Source organism: Alosa alosa, chromosome 22 (genome assembly GCF_017589495.1).
Source record: "Alosa alosa isolate M-15738 ecotype Scorff River chromosome 22, AALO_Geno_1.1, whole genome shotgun sequence".
NCBI lineage: Eukaryota > Metazoa > Chordata > Actinopteri > Clupeiformes > Clupeidae > Alosa > Alosa alosa.
In genome coordinates this window covers 11,655,567-11,664,290 of record NC_063210.1, presented here as the reverse complement: position 1 = coordinate 11,664,290, position 8,724 = coordinate 11,655,567, and the positions used below count along the sequence as shown (strand labels likewise).

At 38.0% G+C, this 8,724-nt stretch overlaps 2 protein-coding genes across 2 annotated transcripts in view; one reads left to right on the top strand and one right to left on the bottom strand.

Moving 5' to 3' along the window:
- Positions 1 to 60: 60 nt before the first annotated feature.
- irf3 (interferon regulatory factor 3) lies at positions 61 to 7,200 on the top strand. Its single transcript, XM_048233856.1, has 11 exons — positions 61 to 250; positions 827 to 994; positions 1,187 to 1,373; positions 1,927 to 1,970; positions 2,227 to 2,275; positions 2,385 to 2,447; positions 2,983 to 3,225; positions 3,508 to 3,598; positions 5,565 to 5,845; positions 6,088 to 6,209; positions 6,307 to 7,200. Exons 2-11 carry the CDS (start codon positions 830 to 832, stop codon positions 6,424 to 6,426), a joined length of 1,365 nt encoding a protein of 454 aa, XP_048089813.1. The 5' UTR covers positions 61 to 250; positions 827 to 829; the 3' UTR covers positions 6,427 to 7,200.
- The window catches only part of si:dkey-94f20.4 (synembryn-A), a 10,355-nt gene continuing 8,076 nt past the window's right edge, over positions 6,446 to 8,724 (bottom strand). The window contains exons 13-14 of the mRNA XM_048233855.1: positions 8,701 to 8,724; positions 6,446 to 8,563 (exon numbers count right to left, since the gene is read on the bottom strand). The exon at positions 8,701 to 8,724 is cut by the window's right edge and continues 253 nt beyond it. Of these exons, the coding sequence (XP_048089812.1) occupies positions 8,428 to 8,563; positions 8,701 to 8,724 (160 nt within the window). The 3' untranslated portion in view covers positions 6,446 to 8,427. The remainder of the gene's footprint in view (positions 8,564 to 8,700) is intronic.

The window sequence follows — 8,724 nt, the reverse complement described above, 5'->3', positions numbered from 1 at the left end:
TGGACGACTGAAAGGCGGGGGGGTATGACGTAGAAAACAGAAAACGAAACTGAACGGAAGGGGTTTCCTGACTAGTCTACAGAGTTGCTGTGTAATACATTATCACTTACAACTTAACACAATCTAACATATTTGGAAAGGACACACTTGCGTTCGTTGGTCTTTGGCGAGACACAGTGACTTTTTCTACGGAAACAGAAACCGAAGAGAAGACGTTCTAAGATAACCAGCTGACCCTTTGAACTGACAGGTAAATGTTGAAATGCTGCAACAGTTGTAAAGCGGATTTTATAGCTTGTAAGTTTGTTCTGCCGAATGCATCCGTCAATGCAATAAAAGGCCTGTAACATTAGGCTATTCATTGTCAAATGTATGAGCACTTCCCAGTGTTTAATCATTATGTTAAGTTTGCCTGCTCCTTTAGTGTTCTTTTTTAATGTGACTAGTTACAATGAAATAAGCCTACAATAGCTAAATGATTATGAGAACATGTAGGCTATGTCAAGTAATGCCTCAAGTTAGACCTATATAAAACTTTCTCAATGGTGTTTTAGGCCAATTCCATATCGACTTTACCATATCTAACCGAAGTAGGCCTATTTATGATTCATATGGGAAGTAATGGGATGTTTTTTGTTTTTTTTTACTTCTAATGTCTAAAATATTTAATGGAATTGTTGATAGGTATGGTAAAATAGTGGTTGTGTAAAAACTCATTTGTTTGTTATCTGCCATTATGAGAACATTTTGGATGTTGAAACCAGACCGGTTATTGAATACTGTAAACAATCCCAAGTATGTATGCTCAAGGCCCACTTTTGCACAGGTTATGGCCAATCCCAAACCTCTCCTGATCCCATGGCTCAAGGAACAGATAGACAGTAGGCGTTATCCTGGAGTAAACTGGACCAATGTGGAGCAAACAGAGTTCTGTATTCCATGGAAGCATGCTTTAAGGCAGGACTCCAACAGTGATGATATTCTCATTTTCAAGGTGAGTCTATCCTATTACTTTTGTATATTAGTTTATACAATTAAATAAATTAAATATGTAAATCATTTGACATTCATTACAGCTTGTAAAACAGTAATTGAGTAGGTGTTTTTAATGTTGCCGTATGTTTAATAACAGAGCATGTGAATTTGCTATTGTGTTGAATCATGTCACTGTAATTTCCATGGTCAGGCGTGGGCAGAGGCAAGTCTGGGTAGGCAGTCCGATGGTGGAGCCCCTGGAGACCCCTCGGTGTGGAAGAGAAACTTCCGGAGTGCCCTGAGAGCAAGGGGCTTCTCGATGGTGCTGGACAACAAGAATGACGCAGCCAACCCACACAAGGTCTACCGCTGGCCCACAGAAGGATCCCAGTCAAGTGGTAAGCCAGTTACAGCAGAGGAAAGAGGGAGCCTGTCGATCAGATGCGCAAACTCATTCAGGTGTAGATGGCGTAACTGTAGGAGAGATCTATAGCATCATATCAGAGCACTATATCATCTACCATGGTGAAAAACCTTTGTAGAACTTTCTTTAGGAGAATGTTTTGTAGGATCCTTGTAGCTATTAGTTTACAACTGCAGCAAACAACCTTTCTAGTTCTAGATTCTAGATTGCATTTTTTCCACCTTCGTACTTAAGAGCATCTCTCTTTAGGACCAGTTCTCACATATGCATTAACTTAACCATTGTATACGATCATACACTAGTTAATAAGTTGATACAACAGTTTTAAATCTTGTGCAGACAAAATCTCTGAATTGTCTCACTGTCTTATGGGGCCTGAAGAGAGGAAGAAGGGAATAAGATGGCAATGAAGAAAGGAGCATGACACTGAAATACTCTCTGGATTTCTGCATCCAACTTCTTAACCTCAACTTCAACATTCAATTTATCTTAACCCAACACTCCTCTCCTCCTCTTGTCTCTGAAAGCATCCTGTGAGGCCTCCCCTGAGCAAGACAGTTCCTTTGAAACGGTAGGTTACATATTAATATGTATATTCATATATAATATACATTTTCTTTCATGTATGCATAGTATGATAGTCAACCTATTGCATGATTATATAGTTCAACTCAATCAGCGGTTTTGTAGTTGTGGTCAAGTCTCTCTTATTTCGATTAAAATCATAGATCAACAGTAGAATTTTTCCCAGAGTAAGAGTATTTGAATGCAATGAAAGTAAATTACTGTCTGTCATGTGACTTACCAAATGCATATATGTATTTTAGGTTCCTCTGACAGTGGATCTATACTTGGCAGAGGAGGAAATCTTCCAAAGTGAGTCCTTATCATTCATGAAAATACAGATGTAATCTCTCTCAAGTTCTGTATGATTTCTGATGATTTATTTTTGTGGTCTTTCTCCTTACATTTTTTTTCTCTCTAGACAATTCTCAGGATTTACTGCAGCAATGTTTGGATGGACTTTGTATATATGAGCCACACATAGGTATTGCCTGTCACACATAAGCACCACATCACAGCTTCTTAAGAACACGATAAGTAGAGAGCTGTCTTTCATTAAAGCCATTTTTAACAACATATTGTAAAAGTCATAATAGTCTGTAACTGTAATTGTATCTGTAACCAGACCTTTAACTTTTCATAGCAATAGTTGCACATTCAGTTATATAAGAAGGAGAGAGTATATTCATAACAATAACATTGTGAGTATATTGCATAACAATCTGAAGAATGGCAGATAAAAGCCAATACCCAAAAGAGTGGATTAAAGTTTAACACTCGAATATATATTATAGACCCTTTCAAGTGAATAAACAGACATGTGTGTTCCTAAGGCATTTCCGGTGGCACAGTAAACAGCATTGATGGTAACTTGGGGAGAAACAAAAAAATAGTCGATATTTTGTAGAGCTTTGCGCTAAAGTCCAAATCATTTTCATTTCAAAGTATCTGCCTTGGCTTTTGAATGTTTCAACCGGGAAACCTGTTGGAACTGATTGAAAGAATCCTTACCATTCCAGATCTTCCTGCGGGTGTTGACGGAGGTGTGGTGCAGTGCATTGTTGTACCTGACACAGTGCCACAGGGCACGGCTGTACCCGAAGCAAATGGTGCCGCTTTTGGGGAGTGGTACCCAGTCCAGGACACCCTCGATGTTGACCCTCAGCACCTGGGCTTTCCAGTAGAGGAGGTTCAAGTGGCACCCAACATTGACCAAGCCCAGGTGCAGCCAGTGATGACCACGCCACAACCCATGCCCTTCAGTAAGAATCTGAATTCAGCACTGGTCTTGGATGGATATTATCAAAAGGAAATAATGGACATTTTTGTTGAGAAGCACATTCTTTAAAGTGACACTGTCTGTCTGAGACATCGATTTGCAAGCTATTTCAAAGTTCAGTTATATCATATGTTATTATTATATTTTTGCAACTCCTGCAGACTGCTGTGTTAATTGAATTGTTTTGAATCAAATAGTTTGCTGAGTGACATATTCTGTCTGTCTGTGTTTGTCTTGATCGTCAAATGTCTGTCACTACTCATAGAGACCTGGTTTAATGTGGTGGTTTACTACCGAGGTCAGAAGGTGAAGGAAGAGCTTGTGACAAATGAAACCGGTTTCAGGCTGGCATACAGGTACCCACACATTTTTGCATCACAAATACACAGTGGAATAGCATTTTATTATCATAAAGGCCTGAAGTTTTGATTGTGTATAGAGGTATAGGTGAATACAATAATATATATTGGTGAATATAGAGGTATAGGTGAATACAGTATATATATACTGTATATAGACCAAATGTATTTGAGTATTACATACTCGTCTATAATGTGGTCCCCTAAGTATGGACAGTGAAATAAAACATATGTCTCAGCTATAATGCAAAGTTGCTTGTTGGTGCGCACATCCAAGGCAGGTGCTGGACAAAAAGTGCTAGGCTATAAAATGAAAAGAGGGTGGAATGTCCGCGCACTTGCTCCCATCAGGGTTTTTTAATGACTATTCACCAGTGTTACGTTATGAGCTTACGCTCTTCATCAGACTTGAGTACAAAAGGTCACATGACCAATCCCACCAGAGTGATAGGCTTGAGCCATAAATACATAGATTTACAAAAATAAATATATATACACATAATATCTACAAAATGCATGTACTTATAGAAAAACATTTATATAGTATACATTGTAAAATGTATAAGTAAGTACAAGCTTCCATGACCCTATCAGAATACCTGGCTGTGCATCAGGCCGCATTAGGCCGTCATAATTGTAAGTAAACATGATATTGGCGTCTATTCAGTCTACAGGTTACTCATCATACAATTATATGAAGGAGACTACATTCACATTTGTAAAATACAACCATATCCAGATAGCAGTTCACACAGTCAAGTAATGACACACCATCACACAGTCAGGTCAGTTACAGAAAGGGTCTAATACTGAAGTCTTCATTTAACCCTTTAGGTGACATCGTGTCCAGTGTGTAAATCAGCTATAATGCACACATTTCAGACTGTAAGACATGGAGAACTCCAAGTGGCAGGCCATGTCATGATGTATGGGAAAAGGAGTGTTTAGAATGATCAATGATATATTTGTGTCATTACGAACTAAACCGACACCGAAAGTTATTCTTCAATAGGTCATGCATTATAGATAAAATAAACCTACTCAGAAGTGGCATTTCAACTTGAATTTGAACCAGTGTACGCTGTAAAAAAGCACCTGCTGTAAAGTCAACATTGAAAATCACAATCAACATTCAATATTCAATCTATGAAAACCAGTCAAACATTTGAATAACTGTATATGTATTATATTTGGTTATGGGATTTGTCAGACACTTGTCCAAAGCGACTTGGATTTCTTAAATTAACAGTGAACATTTTTAAAAAGTTGGTAATACTACATTAAGGAGAATAGCAATAATAAACAATAATGTCAGTGCAATCAATAACCTAATGAAAATAAACAATGAAAATAAAATATTAATTCAAATATTATAATATACTATAATATAATATACAAACCATAACTCATAAGAAGCGCTTAATTAACTAAGTGCATGCTGAACAGATATGCGTTTAGACCCCTCTTGAAAGAATTAGTGCATCTGTATTCAAACAATCTGATAGGCCATGTCACCTTACAGCAATTTATTTTTGCAGCACATGCATACATGGCTTGAACAAAGAAATTAAACAATAAACGTGGTCATATACTATAAAAACAAAAGGCTTGTTATCGCGATCAGCTTGGGTTTAGGGTCATTCCATTTGAAGTGTGTTTATAGTCATCCCAAACTTTAAAATACATATAATATTTTATTAATGTTGTGTTCATATATACACCCTCAATCTAGGGCCTTATTTCGGCATGCAGTACAAACAAGTCGTACTGATAACATATATTCCATCCTACAAAGTTTGGTTATACTAGGAGTAATACTTTTTATAATATTATTACATTACATTTTTGAGAGTGTACTAACTTAAAAATGGCAAAGGCAAAGAGCTTGTCTATTTATACTGACAATGTGTGTGTTAAGATTTCATTTAGTGTTTCATTTAGTCTGTGTGTTTGGCTTTTATAGACAAGATGATCATTTGCCATCTGATCCAGCCCTCCTGACAGTGCTCCTTCCACCTCCAGCCAACATTCACGACCAGAAGCAGTTAGAACTGACCACAACGATCCTGGAGAATATGGGCAGGGGATTAGAGGTGAAGGTCAACGGCTCTAATGTCTACGGCAGTCGCCACGGCGAATCCCATGTCTTCTGGAGTGTGGACAAGCATGAACGGAGCTCAAATCCAAGAGAGCTGGCTAAGCAGGAGCCTGAAACCATATTTTCCCTTGACCAGTTTATCTCAGGTGAGATATCAGGATGAATATCAGCATGAACAGTTACTCAACTGCATGAGCCAACCAATTATAATATCATTGTTCACTAAAAAGGTTATGCCTTTTTTCACTGCATTGGGTTGCTATTGAGTTTGCAATTTGTTTGGATAATTGTCAAAATAAGATTTCTGCAACAAATGTCTTTGTAACTACTTATGCTGCTAAAAAAAGATCAGTTGTCTATGTGCTCATTTTTCCTGCTCATTTGTCAGATTTCACTGGTTTTACCAGTAAGCAAGGTAAATGCCCTCCCACGTCACTCTTCTTCTGTGTTGGAGAGAAGTGGCCTGACCCAAAGTTCAGGCCTTGGGAGAAGAAACTCATCATGGTGGAGGTGTGTATGGATGTCCTCCCTTTCTACCCCATTCACTGGTCTCAGCAAAGTGGATGATTGCTAACATTCGCAATACTGTATGTATTTGTTCGTCCAGGTGATCTTTGATGTCCTGGAGAGACTGAAAATTATAGCAGTAGAAGGAGGAGCCTCTTCTCTGCAGTCATCAGTGGAACTGCAGCTGTCACTGGAGCAGATAATGATGGACTTGTCTTAATGATGGACACTCAGATTGGTCAAAGGAAAAATGTCAGTTTATTCAAAGACCAGTGCATTTCTTAAGGGGAGCCTGCTCTTTTTAACACTTTACATTCTGCTACATGTCTGGCAAGCTGCTGTAAAATGTTGCCTTATTGATATTCATCAACGGTTAAAGGTGCTCTAAGCGATGTTGGGTAACGTCACTTCTGTTGATGTCCAAACAAAACAGTTTTGCAACTGTAACTCTCCTCAACACGCATCTCGTTGGTGAATGGCTGGAAAAGTTTGTTATGTTTCATGGTCTAGACTGTACCAGGCTGTTTTTGTTGCCATTTGTGGAGCCTGGGCTGTCTACAGAGATCACAATTTTTTAACTGTATCTTCAGGGGATAGGCTGCTAGCGGATTTTGAGGAGATGTTTGCTGTATGTGACAAAAAATGTAAAAAATCGCTTAGAGCATCTTTAACATGATTTTATTAGGAGAGGATGGGATGCCCATTTTTAAAGGCAAGAATCATAAAATGAAGCATGGATGATGGCAAAAGTACTATATTAACTTTTTACTTTACAAACACATTAGTTACCTGAAACATTTTAGTTAATAGATGCACAGTGCCTGTGTCTAAGTAGGTGACATTCCCCAAGAGGGTACTCTCTGTTACCACTATCTCCTGTTTTTGTCAAAGCACCTTACTATCACATGAACACTTATTTGACATTGGTTATATGTGCGGTGTATAAATGTCAATAATGGTGAATATCAAATAAATATACAATGGTCCAATTTTACAACATTCCGTTGCAAATTAAATTTGAATTAATCTCAGAATTAGACTACTTTGGCCAGATGGAAAGAAGTAATCTCACCCCCAAGAAAATCGACATGAATTCTGAGCATTTTAAGTCTAAAGGTACCGTCCATGATTCAGTTTAGGCTTTATGAAAATATATTTGTGAAGCCTTGTGGTGATTAGCTAAGGTCTTTTTACAGAACCACCACTGTGCACTGGAATTTTTTTGAGTGCAGACACCGAACAAAAAAATGAGAGGAGGCATGAGGAGCATTTAGTTAAATCTGACAAAAGATTCAATGGGTGTAGAATTGTGGGCTCTACCCACAACCTGTCAATGTTTATATGTGTATGGAACAAGTAACAAACTTGGATTAAAGGTGCATTCAGTGGTTTTGTAGCGAAAAGATGAATTCTTCTAAACCCACAATAACAACATATATGTAGAGGATAAGAGTTGGTAATTGTTTCGGTCTATTTTGTACATATTTATACTTTGTGTTATTTTCACAGTTTATAAACATTGAGCAGAACTGGATATGTGAATAAATATGTGAAAAGGGGCTGATACAGAAAAACTAAATATGTGAAATGCACAATATTCAGGAAACACTTAATTTACCATGGCTTCAAAGGTCATCATTCTACATCTAGAATTGGTTAAACCTTTGACAGCAAAAATGAATAAAGAAATGAACCTTTAATGATTCATGAGTGAATATCATCGATAGATTACGCTTACTCCTGTTGCAGTTAAACAGAACATTATCGAGAAAGGGAAGTGCACAGCTTTCAAAGACCAGAATGATGAGAACACACTAGTACAACGGAAATGTCCTCTCACATCACCTTGGATGGTTGGGAAAAAAGAAGTACATACTCTATGCATCACAAAATACAGTGGAAATGAATTATAGTATCGGTTTTGCTGGTTAGGAATGTACTTCATCAGTTCATCAGAACTCTGTGGCTGGGAAACTTGTGCTGGGAAACTTGGTCTAGTTCCCCTTTCGATCAGGGCATCTGGGAACTGATGTGGGCACAAAATAATGATGATTCATACAGGTTTTTTACCCTTTAAAACTTTCCTTCCTGTAAATGAAAGGATGGGTTATAATCAATTTTTAGCGGAAAATTACAACAAATACACTAGTGTGTCCGCAAGCTTCTGGTAATGGCTGAAGCAAATTAACTCGTTAATTCAAGTTAATTGTTCCTTTTGCCTCTACTCCACATCTTCCAGGTCGTCAACACCACCGTTCTCCTGATCATTCTCCTCGGCCATGGGGTCAGTCATGAGTCCAGACATCGGGGTCAGGCGGCCTTCTGCGTTCAGCCCCATTGGCTGAATCACATTCTCTCTGGTGATCAGGTTGGGGCGGGGGGGGCAGAATTAGAAGAGGATACAACATTTTGACTACATATATTCTGAGATAACGATGCCATCATACAATTATTATTATTATTATTATTATTATTATTATTATTAAGTGCTCACCTTGAGAGTTTGCTGAAGAGAGAC

Coding starts and splice junctions, on each gene's coding strand:
- irf3 (XM_048233856.1), top strand. CDS start 830: ATGGCCAATCCCAAACCTCTCCTGATCCCATGGCTCAAGGAACAGATA. Junction 1,374..1,926: donor AGAAGGATCCCAGTCAAGTG/GTAAGCCAGTTA, acceptor TGTCTCTGAAAG/CATCCTGTGAGGCCTCCCCT. Junction 1,971..2,226: donor AAGACAGTTCCTTTGAAACG/GTAGGTTACATA, acceptor TATGTATTTTAG/GTTCCTCTGACAGTGGATCT.